Here is a 16,382-nt window from a genome sequence, read left to right as displayed (position 1 = left end):
GAAGCACCTCTCATTGAAAGTTAGAAAATATGGGCCTTAAAATTTTTTTAGGCCTCCCCTCCCCATATAAAAACTTACTGGCGTCCATCCTTATAGCTAAGTTTAGCCCCAAGAAGTGCACATGGCTCTTTGTCATGATAAATACGACTCTTTGTTGTGGTAAATGCTCTTGCCGAATTCTCGAGAATAATTTATTTGTGATCATCTATGTTTTGTAAATTGTCGTCTTCAACCGGGTATATTTTGTTTAAATACTAATTTAGTTAGTATTTGCGTATACGAATTGCAAAGCGATACTTCATCGATATTTGTATATATGATGTTTCATCAGTTTATTCTGATTAATTAAAAAAAAAAAATTCCACAAAGTAAGTTTTTCAAAGAAAAGTAAAGAACTCCATTAAACAAAAAATGAGCAAAAATAAAATAAAAAAATCTACCAAGCGTGAAACTACCACAAATCAGCATCGATAAATGAATGAAACCCAAAACGAACAGAAATTACAATAAATAACCGAGTCAAACTCAAAACGAGCTGAAATTGATATAATTTGGGCTCAAAACCCCTATGCCTTCCTAAGGCCAGAACATAATTTGCACTTTAATGAAAAAAATATAAATGTTTTTACTTTTATAAATCAAATAATATTAAGATTTTGATTACTAAATATCAGTAAATGTATATTAAACTGACAATGCACATTCATTTGTATTTTTTTCAGTAAAGTGCAAATTATGTTCTGGCCTTGGGAAGACATAGGGGTTTTGAAATGAAGTTTCTATTCGAGATAGCCATTTAGTTCAGCATAGTTGAATGGTCCAATAACTATGCCTCTGGGGATGACATGAGTCCTCACCGGCCCTGAGGAAAGGGCTGTAAGTTTTGAAATTTGCCCATTGTTTACATATGGTATCTGTTATTGGGTAAATGTACGGACATTTTTCAGGGGGGGAGGGGTATTTTGTATTGGTAGAATTTTATGGGGAGAGGTTAATTTTCAAGGGTAAATTTTAATCGGAGGAATTTGCCAGAACTCGTATAGGGAATTCTTCTTATTTGTCTTACTTTCTCTTTGGTGACTCAATTTAAGGTGTGGAGAAAATGTTCTGGGTGAATTGTCTGGGTAAAATTTTAGGGGGGAGGGATTTGTTTGGGGGATTTTTCTGTGAGAGAGCGGGATTTTCTGTGGGAAAAAATTTTCTCGGAGGAATTTTCCGCGAGAGGAACTTTTCATTGTGGATATAACATTTTCCAGGCCAAATTTTTCCTGAAGGGGGGGGGGATTTCTGGCATGATTTAAAAAATGATCAGAAATTAAATAAAAATTTTCTGGGGGAATTTTCAGCGAGTAGGGAATTGTCCGGGGGATTTTACGTGTAAAGAATTTTCTATGCGGTAATATACCGTGGGATTAATTTTTTTATGAAGGGAGGAATTTTTCAAAGAGGGTGAATTCGCCGGTAATATTTAAAAAACGGTCAGAAGCTAAATGTAATTTTTTTTCTACTGGAAGAAGGGAACAACATTAAAGCTTAAATCGGACAGAAATTATTTTGTTGTATGAGGGGGGCTGCATCCTCCTCAATCTTTCGCTCTTTACGTTACAGTTTGACTTCTTGTCCAAATTCTTTGGAACGACTCATGAAACACAAGGGCTGTTTAATTGAAATAAAAAGGTGGCTGCCTCCTCCCCAATTCCTCATTTGTTACGCTTAAGTTTTTAGTACTTAAAAACAGCTTTTTATTCCAGTTAAACGGCCCTTGTGTTTCAAGTGCCATTCTTAAAGAACTGGAAAAAAGTCTAACTTTAGTATAAAGTACGAGGGATTGAGGAGGTTGCCTTAGTTTTCCTAATTGAATAAATCCCTCAAGCAGACATAGTACTGAATGTATATTCATGTGTAAAAAAATATTTGTACAAAATAAATCATTTGAGCAAATTTTCAGGACACTAAATTAGTAAGCTGGTGTTGTGTAGGCTGGGGCTTTGTAAGCGGGTTTGTATTCAGGGTAAGTTGCTTCACCGGTGTACTGCACGTCAGCATTGTAACCACTGTAAGCATCAGCGGTGTATGTAACAATCTGGACACGGCCGTCAGGGAGAAGAACTCGGTAGCTGCCCTTTACGTATCCTTTGTCGTCAGCAACTTGTTCATGGGCGTAATCGTTGTAGGTGTAGTCGTCTTTGACGGCCCATGCGAATTGGTATGGGTGATACTCATGGGAGTACTAGAGAAATTTAGAAATTGTTAATCGAACGCACGCTTGATTAAGATATTAATATGCAAGCGTCACTGAAACTGTTGCTTGTTGATATAATAGAGCACATGATTGTAGAAAATGTTTTTATGCAGGATAGAAGTAAAGAAAAAAAAAATTGAAAATGAAATTATTCGGATTCTATTTCAACATGAAATAGAAAGAAAAAGAGGGAGAGAGAGTTCTAGCTCAGAGAGAAGAAGGGATGTATCAGTAATCTGGAAGTCAGTGTCAGTAAATTTATACAAAGCTTTAGAACTAACAGATTTTACACTGATGGTTAAACTACTTCAATTTGCTTCCGAAATGAAAATCAAAATCAAGTTTTAAATTGCACTGATTTTTTTTCGTGTGAATAAAGAAAAGCAAATCTAGCATTTTTCTAATCCGGGTTTGACTCCGACTATTTTAACTTAAAATATTTGTAGCCTAAATTTTTTTTAACACAATTCTAAATTTTTGTTTGCAACTAAATGCAAAGTAGATTACCGGTATACAGGTACTCGGTACACAAGAAAAACACTTTTGGACTGTCAACAATTTTTGAAAAATTATTTTACAACGTAAATTTTGTTTTTAAACGTAATGCCAAAGAGTCATAAAAATGTCATTTCATGACAAAAAATGTCATGTCAAGAAAAACTGTCATCACTTAAAAATGTTTTGCACTTTATACTGGCTTAATATTTCTCTTAAAATAACCAATGAGGTTTTAAAATGCGAAGTTATTGGTCTCTCCAAAAATGATATTTTGATGTCTGTGTAGATTTGTCGCCCAATATTAGTAAAACCGGTTTTAAAAAGGTGGGCCATTTCTCTTAACAACAATTAGGAATGTTAACTCATGCATGACACTCATTTGACAATGAACAATATTCGTATATATATATATATATATATATATATATATATATATATATATATATATATATATATATATATATATATATATATATATATATATATATATATATAAATGAATCGTCAACATGAATTGTGCAGATGACCGAGATTCTAGATGGAGATGTGGATTCTAGAGGGTGGCAACACAAATTTAGGGAGGGAAGAGGAGAGGGGCAAATTCCCTGTCCCCAATTCACGCCCCTGGATTCCCAACGTAAGAAAATACGCTTGAGTTTATCTAAATATTTATGTATTGTATACACAAAGTTCAAAATAGCTACAACACACTTTGGAGTATAGGAAAATAGAAGAAACTCTACAACACAAAGAAACAGAATTTACTTGTAAAAAATGTCGCGATTGAAAAACTTTCCGTTCTTTTTACTGGTTACATATTTGTTACAAAAGGACTAATTACCTAAGGACAGGGTTTAAAAAGGTGGTGTGCCTTTAATCCCCAATAAGATCAGTGTAATTGGCTTGTAAAAAATGTGTCACGAAAATAAACCAATAGAATCAAAGCATACATTTTAACATGGAATTATTGGACAGTAATCTCTCTTTTTCTATTTGTTTGCACCACATATATGATTAGTTAACAGCTTACGTATGGAAAAAGTGGTTGAAGAGCTATTTTGTATAATTAAAGTGAATCAATTAGTTTATCAGTTTTTTCGACAACCAATTGATTTATTTGTTAAATGAATTGCAGATCAATTAATTCTTTACTCATTTATTCTTTTTTGAAACTATTTATCGTGGAAGCATCTTTCGATGGCAACACTGTTTGATCACTCTGGGAGTTAGCCAAGGGCAAATCCAGGATTTTGGTTCAAAGAGGGGGGGGGGGGGAGAAGATCACAAAAAAAACTTTAAAAACGCATAAAAAAATTTGTTTATAGGGATTTTTGTTACTATGAGTCGGACAATTTTTTGGAGGCTGTGCCTGTATCCTCTCAAAAAGAGGACATAGGCATTTTTGATACTATTTTGTAATGGAACGTTTTAATGCCAAGAGTTGATGTCAGAAGCTAGGATATGTCCAGGATTTTTGTTCGGGGGGGGCTGAGCTTATATTTTTTTTTAAGTATCAAAAGTGTGTTTATATGTGTTTTCGGTACGTTTTTACGATTTTTTTTGGAGGCGGGAGGTCAAACCGTTTTACCCCTGTATACGGCTTTGGTCACAAGTAATGAATATCACTAAAGTTCAGTTTTTAGAGAATGGGAGGAGGGTATTCATCATGTTGCCGTGAAAGTATCTCATCTGTTGTTGTGAGTTACTTCATTGGCTACAGGAGTTTACTAGAAACTGGTTTAAGTTCATGATCCCCCTTCCATTTGTGGCGAGGTCTCTGATATCAAGAATACATAACATTGTCGACTTACGCCAGTTGATTTGTATTCCGGCTTGTAAGCCGGCTTGTATTCTGGCTTGTAGTCAGTATTGTATTCTGGCTTGGGGTACTGGGGCGCAGCTGCAGCGACGGCAACAAGAACACAGATGACCAAAAGCTAAAAGAAAGAAAAATTAGTTTCGACTTTTTACTTTTACAATAACTATATATTGAGATATTATTTAATTTTGTAGTAGCTCTTAGCCTTGGTTGCATGACTCAAGACCCTTAAGGGAAGAGGGTATTGTAATGTTTATCTGGGAAGTTTTGATGCTTTGAAAGAGTGCATTTTTGGCGAAAACACCCAGATTGTGTTTTATTTTTGTACTCAGTCATGTGTCTTACCAAATCAGTTCTAAGGTTGAAAAGGAAGGGGGGGGGGGTATCAGGCTAATATTTATTTTTGTTTAGATATATAAATATTGCTATTTCTAAAGACCTGTTACGGCTAAAGAGTAGCGCTGATTTTTATGTGAATGGAAATTTGTGTTTGGTGTATCATAAAACCTAATGGAAAATTACTTTAAAGATAATACTTGAATGATTGGCTGTTATTCAACTGCTTCAAAATCTTTACATTAAAATGCTGGAGTCAAGTAGATTCAGGATTTATCAGCGGAACTTCTTTGGATTTTGTAGTAGATTAAATAAAAAAACAATTTTTTTTTAGCTGAAAGTAAGGAACGATGTTAAAACTTAAAACGAACAGAAATTATTCCGTATATGAAAGGGGCTGTCCCCTCCTCAACGCCTCGCTCTTGACGCTAAAGTTTGACTCTGTCTCACAACTTTATTTTTTAAAAAAATAAAAAACTTTAGCGTAAAGAGCGAGGCGTTGAGGAGGGGACAGCCCCTTTCATATACGGAATAATTTCTGTTCGTTTTAAGTTTTAACGTCATTCCTTACTTTCAGTTAAAAAAACTTTTTTTTTAATTTAATTTTTGAACGTTTTTGAATTAATGCAGGGTTTGATTTTGGCTCACTGTACATAAATAATTAAAACAAAATTTGCATATTAATTTTATATTTATTTGTTAAATGGCTCTCTCGAAACTTGTTCAATTTTATTTAAGAACGCTTTTATTTGTAAAAAATATACGTAACTTGCGAATTAACTTACGTAACGAACTTTTGTATTCGTATTTTTTATTACATATACTAGGCGGTTCACCCCCTAGTCAATACTTCGCCCTATACGCTAAAGTTCGAATTTTGTTCCAATTCTTTAAAAATGACCCCTTAATCACAAAGGCCGTTATTTATAATAAATATCTCCTATTAATGTACTAAAAAATATTTGGCTTAAAGAGCGAGGTATTGACTAGGGGGTGAACCCAATCATATGCGTAATACTTTCTGTTCGTTTCAAGTTTTGATGTTGCTCCTTACTTTCAGTTGAAAAACTGTTTTTTTTTATATTTAGTTTCTGATCTTTTTTTAAAATAATACTGGGAAATCCGGCGCCCCCTTCATAGCAATGTCCCTTCCCCCATGAAAACTTCCTTCATGGAATGATCCTTCCACATAACCCTCGACCCCCCCCGCTACCAGAAAAAATCCCCCCTGAAAATGTCTTTATACTTCCCAATAACCAATAGGCTACTATATGTTAACATTGGGTAAAGTTCATAAATTTCAGCCCTCCCCCCAGGGAATTCGGGGGATTAAGTCGTCCTAAAGGACATAGTTATCATATTTTTGATCATGCTGAACAAAATAGTTATCTCAAAATTTTGATCGGGTGACTTTGGGAAAAAAATGAGCGTGGGAGGGGGCCTAGTTGCCCTCCGTTTTTTGGTCACTTAAAAAGGGGCACTAGAACTTTTAATTTCCGTTCCAATGAGCCCTCCCACGATATTCTAGGACCAATGGGTCGATACGATCACCCCTGGGGAAAATAAAAAAACAAAAAAAAAAAACAAAAAACAAACCTAAATAAAAACAAATAAACAAGCGTCCGTGGTCTTTCTTCTGGCAAAAAAATGCAAATTTCACATTTTTGTAGATAGGAGCTTGAAACCTCTACAGTAAGGTTCTCTGATACGCTGGATATGATGGTGTGATTTTCATTAAGGTTCTATAACTTTTTGGGGGTCTTTCCCCCTTTTTTCGAAAATCAGTCAAATTTCCTCAGGCGCGTAACTTTTGATGGGTAGGACTAAAATTGAAACTTATATATTTGAAATCAGCATTAAAATCTGATTCTTTTGATGTATCTATTGGTATCCAAAACCCATTTTCTAGAGTTTCGGTTGCCATTGAGCCGGGTCGCTCCTTACTTACAGTTCGTTACCATGAACTGTTTGATTTTTGTCATTTTATCGTAAAAATAGTCGGTAAAAATAACCAGCCAGTCTGTAAAATCCTTCACCCCCTCCCCCCCAAGCATTTCGGCTAGTAACGACCCTGGTCTAAGGTTTAAAAATTAAATATTGTGAAAGTATCATATTATCCCAGAGTATCACAAAATTATGCACATTTTTTGTCTTCTATGGGGAGAGGGGTGAAGCCCCCTGTCCCGCCTTCAAGTGTCATTGTTTCCCTTTGTCAGCATCAAAGAGACAAGGTCCAATTCTGTCGAAAGAGTTTTTTTTTGCGATTATAGTTCACTGTCTCTTGAGAGGCAATAAGGTGTAACTGAGAAAAGCTGCCACTCGAGAAAATTTTTTGAGGAATAATCACCATTTGAATTGATAAAATTTTGGGTGAAGGCTTCTTCAGCATGTCTTCACAACCACGGTGTACCCTTTCCGCTTTGGTCTGAAGTTGTGCTTGCTTAGAAAGAAATTAATATCTGCTTTTCGATAGGCAAATATGGTTCTTTGGCGAGGAATTCACTAATATTTAACAAGAAGAAATTTAAAGACAAGATACATACTTTCATTTTTGTTGTTGTTTTAATTCACTCTGCAAAGAGAACTGATACAGACTCATTTGCCGTCCGAAGACTTTATATTAAATCTAAGTTGTTAAATTTGACCACACCCACGTGGGTATAGATCACCTAAATCTTTACATTAAAATGTTGGAGTCAAGTAGATTCAGGATTTATCAGCGGAACTTCTTTGAGTTTTGTAGTAGATTTTTGTCATATCATACGAATTTAAAAAATAGTGTTTTAATAAACGAAGATGACAATAATAATTTCAAAGTTGTGCTTAAACCCTGGAAAACAGAAGATTTGATTGCAATTTTTTGAAGTTTAACCAAGGTGGTACCAACTTTCAGAAATCATTTACACCAGGTGGCGCGTGCCAAGTATGGCGAAAATGTGACAAGCATGGCAAACAGTACTAAGCGTTGTGGGGAATGTACCACACGTGGCGGAACATTGCCACTCCCTGCGGGACTTTGTGGTGTACTTGGTGCTCCAAGATGTACACCAAGTGGAGGAAAGTGGCAGCCCCTCGAATTTGACTTCTGGTCTTAATATTGATTAATCTATTATCAGTGCTTTTGACTTTTATAAATTATTTTTTAAGATCTATTGCTTAAAACAAACTTATTTAATAACATTTTAAAATTAAATTGAATAATTGAATAATTTTAAATAATTGTTACTTATATAACAATATAAGAGACGAAAATAACTGAAACAGGAAAAAAAATTACCTTTAGACTAATCACTGTAGAGATAGATATAGAGAAGTATAGATAGTATAGAATGATAGATAACGCGGTTTCTCTTATGGGCGCCTGCATACATTTTCCCAGGCTTTGCGCAGTCCTGAAAATTTTGTTTAGGACAGTCCAAGGCAGGGCCGTCACGTATGGGGGAAGGGGGATGTGCCCTCCAATGTTTTTGGGCATTCGGGGAAAAAATGAGTCGGTAAAATCGTGGTGCGAAGCTCCGCGATTTTTCCGACGCCGCCAAATTTTTTTATTCGGTTAAATAAAGTAAATTAAGACCACAAAAATACTGACATGTCATCTACAGAAATCTCGAACTTGGTCGGTAAACGCATCCTGGCTCCTGGCTGGTTCCTGGCTCCTGACGTGATTTTATGGACGGTGCCACAATTTTCCATTTGGTTAAATAACAAGGATGAAAATAGTGAGATGGTATATACCAAAATCTCAATCTCGGTTGGTAAATGCAGCGATTTTACCGACTCGTGCAGTGATTCTACGTATCTTATTCAAAACGGACATTATGTTAATTTTTGACAAAAACAGTCGGTAAAAATAACCAGCCAGTCGGTAAAATCCTTTGCTCCTCCCCCCCCCCCAAAAAAAAACATTTCGGCTAGTAACGACCCTGGTCTAAGGTTTAAAATTAAATATTGTGAAAGTATCATATTATCCCAGAGTATCACAAAATTATGCACATTTTTTGTCTTCTATGGGGAGAGGGGTGAAGCCCCCTGTCCCGCCTTCAAGTGTCATTGTTTCCCTTTGTCACTATCAAAGAGACAAGGTCCAATTCTGTCGAAAAAGTTTTTTTTCGTGCATATAGTTCACTGTCTCTTGAGAGGCAATAAGGTGTAACTGAGAAAAGCTGCCCCTCGAGAAAATTTTTTGAGGAATTATCACCATTTGAATTGGTAAAATTTAAATGAAGGCTTCTTCAGCATGTCTTCACATCCACGGTATACCCTTTCCGCTTTGGTCTGAAGTTGCGCTTGCTTAGAAAGAAATTAATATCTGCTTTTCGATAGGCAAATATAGTTCTTTGGCGAGGAATTTACTAATGGTTAACAAGAAGAAATTTAAAGATAAGGTACATACTTTCATTTTGTTGTTGTTGTTTTGATTCACTCTGCAAAGAGAACTGATACTGACTCATTTGCCGTCCGAAGACTTTATATTAAATCAAAATTGTTAAATTTGACCACACCCACGTGGGTATAGATCACCTTATGCCGGATTTTTTTTTTTTTTTTTTTTTTTATATTTAGGTTATTGTTCTGTCCAAATTTATATGCGGTGAAGGTCGTTAATAATGAAACCAAATTAGGTAGGAAATGGGTCTGAGATTTTATTTTGGTTGAATGGTGCGAGGTTATTCACATTTCACTGTGGTTTTACGCAGATGAACTTTGTAATAGATATCATTTTATTGTTCAGGGGTTCACTCGTGGTTGTGAAAAGGCATGTGGGTCGTGTACTTTGTAATAGATATCATTTTATTGTTCAGGGGTTCACTCGTGGTTGTGAAAAGGCATGTGGGTCGTGTACTTTGTAATAGATATCATTTTATTGTTCAGGGGTTCACTCGTGGTTGTGAAAAGGCATGTGGGTCGTGTACTTTGTAATAGATATCATTTTATTGTTCAGGGGTTCACTCGTGGTTGTGAAAAGGCATGTGGGTCGTGTACTTTGTAATAGATATCATTTTATTGTTCAGGGGTTCACTCGTGGTTGTGAAAAGGCATGTGGGTCGTGTACTTTGTAATAGATATCATTTTATTGTTCAGGGGTTCACTCGTGGTTGTGAAAAGGCATGTGGGTCGTAAAGATAAACCGTGAGGCTTCTTAAAATGTTTAATTGGAATAATCTTGTTCCTATGTTTTTAATAATATTCACGTATTTTTTTTTGTATGTTAGAATTTATGCTTGGAAAAAAAATGTGACACTTATGAACAAAAAACCCTTTTCGTATCCCTGCAGAAAATGAAATTTTGCCATTCTAAGTGAACAAAATCATTTTTATGACTAGAAATGACTATTTCCAGGGACGCAAATTGCTATGGGTAGGGAGGAGCTGGGGTTCAGTTACCTCCTCCAGATATTGCGTTGTCTCATTTTGTGTGTAGCCTATATATCTTGTTATCCATACAAGTCTAATAGCCTATCACTCAATTTGGTTTAATTCTGCCCTCTGTTGGATTTTTTTTCTAGTTCATCCTATTTTAGGTTGTTTATTGGAAAATGAGTTTGCCACCTCGAGTTTTTTTGAATTTGATAGATTAGAAGCAACGTTACAGCGTAGCCTATAATAAAGAGCTATAAGGTTTCAGTGTATTATTTTTTTCCCCAGCGGCACTTTATATGGAAGGGGTGGTTGTATAAACATCAGAGGGGGCTCATTTGGTTGGAAATCGAAAGTCTCAGGGCAACCCCCCCCCCCCCACGCCTTTTTTTCCAAATGTATTCGATCAAAATTTTTAGATATCCATTTTATTCAAAATAGTGCAAAGGTAGTAACTTTGACCTTGCGGTCGACAGAATCCCCCACAGCGCTTGGGGAAAGTGCTGTAAGTTATGCACGTTGCCCATTGTTAACTCATAATGTTTTTTATTGGGAAAAGAGGGAATGTTTGATCCTGAATCTTCAAAAAGGTTTGGGGTATTATTGAAGGCTTAGGCTTAAAGGAAATTTTTAGAGGGGTGCTGAACACAATCAAAACACACTATGTGCTTTCTGGTAGTCAAAAGGTAATGTCAGCAGTATCTAAGGAACGCCTGTGGGTATTAAGTTTGAACTTTTGAGGTATGTTGAGGGGATGTTGAAGAGTGATTGGAGGGCATCCAGCTCATTCCCCTCCTTGCCCTTTTTAGGTGCCCCTCTTCTAAACACTGATCGAAATTTTTATTTTATTCAGAGTAGTCAAAAGGCCTAATAGCTATGACTCCAGGGATACCAAGCCCCCCATAGACCCGGGACAAGGATTGTAAATTATGCAATTTACCCATTGTTTGCATGCAGGACTGATCATTAGGAAAAGGAGAATTGTTTGGTTCAGGGTGTATCCGAGTATCAAGGTATCAAGGTGGAACTTTGAAGAATGTTAAGGGATATGTTTAATTAAATCAAAAGGCACTATGTGGATCCAGTTTATCAAAAGCAGATCTGCAATATCTCAAGAACGGTTGAGGATATTAAGTTGAAACTTTTAGGACATGTTGCGGGGTAGATTGAAAAATGGTCGGAGGGCTTCCAGTCCTCTTCCCATGCCCTTCTTAGCCGCCCTCCCTCCAAAAACATTCGATAAAAATTTGAAATACCCATCTTGTCCAAACTGTCTAAGTGAAATTAAGGTGGAATTACTATGCCTATGGGGATGACATAAGCCCCCAAAGCTTTCGAAAATGCTGCTGAACACAATCGAAACACATTATGTGTTTGCTGGTGGTCAAAAGGGCGTATCAGCGAAATCTAAGGAACGACTGAGGGCACTAACTTGAAATTCTCATGGTATGTTAAAGGGTATTTTGAAGAATGGTCGGAGGGCAACCAATCCCCCTCCCCTTTGCCCCTTTTAATGCCCGACCCCCCCCCCCAACGCTGACCAAAATTTTGAAAAGAGATTCTGTTCAAAATACTCAAAAGGTGTAGTAAAAATGCCTCCGTGGATGCAATACCCCCCCCCCCCAGCCCCCACGGCAAGGATTGTAAATTATGCAATTTGCCCTTTTTTACATACAGGATTTATCATTAGAAAAAGGGGGAATGTTTACTTCTGGGTGTGTTCCAATATGCTAGGGGTATTAAGATGGAATTTTGGGGAATTTTGTGGGGCATGATAGACTAAGTCAAAAGATATTAAGTGTATCCAGTCTATAAAAAAAACGTATATCTTAAGAACAGTTGAGGGTATTAAGTTTAAACTTTCAGGGCATGTTGAGGCGGATGTTGAAAAGGATTTGGAGGACAACCAGTCCCCCTGCCATTCCTTTTTCAGCTGCCTTCCCCCCAAAGATATCTGATCAAAATTTTGGAATAGCCATCTTGTTAAAAATAGTCGAAAAGTCAAATAACTATGCCTCCGGGCATAACTTAACCCCCAACAACCCTTGGCAGTCCCCCTCCCATTCCTTTTTCAGCTGCCTTCCCCCCAAAGACATCTGATCAAAATTTTGGAATAGCCATCTTGTTTAATATAGTCGAAAAGTCAAATAACTATGCCTCCGGGCATAACTTAACCCCCAACAACCCTTGGCGCAATTGTTGTAAGTTATATAAGCTGCCCGTTGTTTACATATACGGTTCAAACAAAATCAAAACACGCTACATGCAGGAGGGTTGTCAAAAGGGCGCAGCAGCAATATCTTAGGAACAGTTAAGGGTATTAAGTTGAAAGGCATGTTGTAATTTGTCTATTTTTTACATTTAGGATTTATCATTGGGAGAGGGTGAAATGTTGGATGCTGGGCGTGTCCGCAAAGACTAAGGATATTAAGGTGAAATACAGGAATTTTAAAGTGCATGTTGAGTTAAATCAAAGAACACTGTCTGCTTCCAAGTTACCAAAAAGATGTTTCTGCAACATCTTAGGAACGGGTTAAGGTATGAACCACTACTACTGCAACTGCTACTGAGACAGCGACTGTGCACTTCTCGTGACCGAGACTGCAACTGCCTGTGATTGCGATTACTTTTACTTGTGATTACAGTAAAATTACAAGATTTCTGACTATTTTTCGAAATTTTGAAGGGGATTTTGTGCAAAATCAAAACACACTTTTTGCAAACTGGTTGTCAAAAGGTGGCATCGGCAATATGGGATTTATAATTGCGAAAAGGGGAATATTTGATCGTGTGTGTGTTCGGAAAAGTTAAGGGTGGTAAGGTACTATGTGTAGGCTATCCAGGTTAGGAATCTGCAATTTTTAAGGAAGCGCTAATGGTGTTAACTTGAAACTTTCAGGGCCACTATTACTACTACTACTTTTATTATTTGCATACTAGTTGTCAAAAGGGGGCATCAGCAATATCCAAGGGATGACTTAGTGTGCTAAGCTGAAACTTTCAGGTCATGTTCGGGGGGGGGGGGTTGAAAAGTGATCTAAGGGTAGCAACCCCACTTACTGTATTTAGATGCCCCCTCCCCAACAGTGATCAAGATTTTAAAGAAAAACACATGTTCAAAATAGTCAAAAAGTCTACTAACTATGGCCTCGTGGATATCAAGCCCCCTACTGCCTTCGAGCTAAGGGTTGTAAATTATGCACTTTGCTCATTGTTAATATACGGGATTTGTAATTGCGAAAAGAGGAATGGTTGATCGTGGGTTTGTCCAAAAAGGGGTATTAAGGTGAAACTTTCATGGAATGCTAAAGCCGAACTTTTGATGGTTTTGTTTATTCGCCACAAAATTCTGCGATAACATCTACGGGATGAACACCCTACTGATGTATTTAAATCCAGTCAGTTTCTGTTTTGAACTGAATCTGTGATAACTCCATAGCCCTCTATAAGGGGGGAGGAGGGAGGGACTCCATGTATCAATGTGTGAGGTAAGTATAAGCTAGCCAAACTGGACTTTAATTCAAGAGTTCGGCTTTGGCGTCGCCGAATAACTCACACATTTTTACATTATTAACAAACTTGCATGGAATGCTAAAGCGGATGTTAAATAAGATCGAAAGACACAATATACATCCAGGTTGTCAACAGGGAACGTTTGTAATGTCTCAGGAATAGTGAAGGATTTTAAGTTGAAGTTGAACTGCGATATTGAACTTAATCAATTTACAACTATGTGCATCCTGGCTATCAAAAGGGCGTAGGTGCAGCATATCAGGATGGACTAATGGTATTTATTTGAAACTTTCAGGAATGTTCCTAAATCAAAAGATACTATGTACATCCATCTATATAAAATGGTGTGAACAATAGATGCAATATCTCGCAAGCGGTTAAGGGTGGGAAGTTGAAACTTTACTTGTATGATCTCCGTCCTACCTAATATTCTCCTAATGTTTTTCTGACGCTCAAGCCTAAGGAAATACACGTAAGTATGATAAAAATAGAACACTTTAGAAACAAATTTGGGCTATATATTTGCACATTAGGGGTGGGAGTAAAATATAGCGGGTCAGCATGCCTAATGTGTTAGGTACAATTATTCTGCATATTATGAGGTAACAATTGTTTTCTAACTTCATACTGTCCAATACTTTACCAACCCTCCCCCCACCCCTATTGTGCAACTATATAGCCCAAATTATATATATTTCCATCTATTCTGTCATATGTCTTGTCTCGCGCTAAGCTGAAAGAAACTAACAAAAAAACCGGTTCTGCAATGGGTTAATGAATGGGCAACTAGAGCGGTAGGGCGTAGATCATACAAACGTTGAAACTTTCAGAGAATATAGAGGTGGATTATTCACTCGATTAGAGACAATATATGTTTTATGGTTATATCTACAATATCTCAGGGACGGCTAATGGCATTTCGTTGAAACTTTCAAGGAGCGTTGAGAGGGATGCTGAAACAAATCAAAAGACGCTAATTAGAACTAATAAATTAGAATCGAATATTTTCATTCTTTAGCTGAAGACGTGAAAACTGGCGAAACATTCATTATACCAACTAATAACAACCTTTGGCAATCAAGAAAGAACAGAAACTATCTGTAGAAAGAAGATTAAAAAAAAAAAGTTTTTCAAAGAAAAGTAAAGAGCCATATTAAACTAGATTAGAATCGAATATTTTAATTCTTAAGCTGAAGACGTGTAAACCGGCGAAACATTCATTATATTAACCAATAACAATATTAACAAAAACTGTAAGTAAGGAGCGACCCGGCTCAATAGTAACCGAAACTCTAAAAAACGAAATTTTAATACCAATAGACACATCAAAAGAATCGTATTTTTAGGCTGATTTCAAATATATATATTTTTTCGAAAAAAGGCGGAAACACCCCCTAAAATTTATTGAACCGTAATGAAAATCACACCATCAGATTCAGCGTATCAGAGAACCCTTCAGCAGAGGTTTCAAGCTCCTATCTGCAAAAATGTGGACTTTGTATTTTTTGCCAGAAGAAAGATCACGGATGCTTGTTTATTTGTTTCTTTTTTTCCAGGGGTGATCGTATCGACCCAGTGGTCCTAGAATATCGTGGGAGGGTTCATTTGAACGTAAATCAAAAGTTCTAGCGTCCATTTTAAGTGACCAAAAAAAGTAGTGCAACTAGGTCCCCTCCCACGCTCATTTTTTCCCATAGTTACGCTATCAAAATTTTGAGATAGCCATTTTGTTCAGCATAGTCGAAAAATAAAATAACTATGTCTTTGAGGATGACTTAATTTTCCACAGTCCCCGGGGGAAGGGCTGCAAGTTATGAACTTTTCCCAATGTTTACATATAGTATTGGTTATTGGAAAGTATACATACGTTTTCAGGGGGAATTTTTTCCGGTAGTAGGGGGGGGGGGGCCGGGGGTTACGTGGGAGGATCTTTCCATGGGGGAAGGGACATTGCTATGAAGGGGGCAGCGGATTTCCCAGTTTTTATTTTCCCGTTTTTATTTAAAAAACTATCAGAAATTAAATAAAAAAACAAGTTTTTCAACTTAAAGTAAGGAGCAACATCAAAACTTAAACCGAACAGAAATTATTAAGTATATGATAGGGTTCGCCCCCTAGTCAATACCTCGCTCTTTACGCTAAAGTTTTTTTTCGGTACTTTCATATTCTAACTAACGGCCTTCGTGATTAAGGGGTCATTCCTACAGAATTGGAACAAAATTTGAACTTAAGCGTAAAGGGCGAGGTATTGACTAGGTGGAAAACCCCCTAATATACGTAATAAAAATATACGATTATTAGTTACGTATATTTATTAGTAATAAAAACGTTCGTAAATAAAATTGACAACTTTCGAGAAAGCCATTTAACCAAAAAAGTAAAATTAATATGCAAATTTTGTACGGTGAGCCAAAATCAAAACCTGCATTAATTCAAAAACGTTCATAAATTAAATAAAAAAACAATTTTTTTAACTGAAAGTAAGGAGCGACACTAAAGCTTAAAATGAACAGAAACTATTCCGTATATAAAAGGGGCTGTCCTCTCCTCAACGCCTCGCTATTTACGCTAAAGTTTGACTCTTTCTCACAACTCTATTTTTTAAAACAATAAAAA

At 36.5% G+C, this 16,382-nt stretch overlaps 2 protein-coding genes across 3 annotated transcripts in view; one reads left to right on the top strand and one right to left on the bottom strand.

Annotated features, from left to right (window-relative positions):
• LOC148952838 (NADPH-dependent diflavin oxidoreductase 1-like) overlaps window positions 1-16,382 on the top strand; it is a 134,229-nt gene that overhangs the window by 13,995 nt on the left and 103,852 nt on the right. The gene's annotated exons all lie outside the window — the stretch shown is intronic.
• Window positions 1,880-9,404, bottom strand: LOC148952841 (cuticle protein 19-like). The gene is made up of 3 exons (XM_089088126.1): window positions 9,289-9,404; window positions 4,552-4,677; window positions 1,880-2,230 (listed from the first exon to the last, which is right to left on the bottom strand). The coding sequence occupies exons 1-3, from the start codon at window positions 9,292-9,294 to the stop codon at window positions 1,958-1,960; spliced, it is 405 nt and encodes a 134-aa protein (XP_088944252.1). The 5' UTR covers window positions 9,295-9,404; the 3' UTR covers window positions 1,880-1,957.

Source organism: Artemia sp. Qi Xiang Cuo, chromosome 4 (genome assembly GCF_049724085.1).
Source record: "Artemia sp. Qi Xiang Cuo chromosome 4, ASM4972408v1, whole genome shotgun sequence".
In the NCBI taxonomy this organism is placed as follows: Eukaryota; Metazoa; Arthropoda; class Branchiopoda; order Anostraca; family Artemiidae; genus Artemia; species Artemia sp. Qi Xiang Cuo.
The sequence above is the reverse complement of the archived record's forward strand: the minus strand, read 5'-3'. Positions and strand labels throughout refer to the sequence as shown.

What these genes read in the sequence shown, in the direction of transcription:
- LOC148952841 (XM_089088126.1), bottom strand. An exon ending in CGGAATACAAATCAACTGGC is followed by an intron (nt 2,231 to 4,551) that starts GTAAGTCGACAA and finishes AAATTTCTCTAG; the next exon opens with TACTCCCATGAGTATCACCC.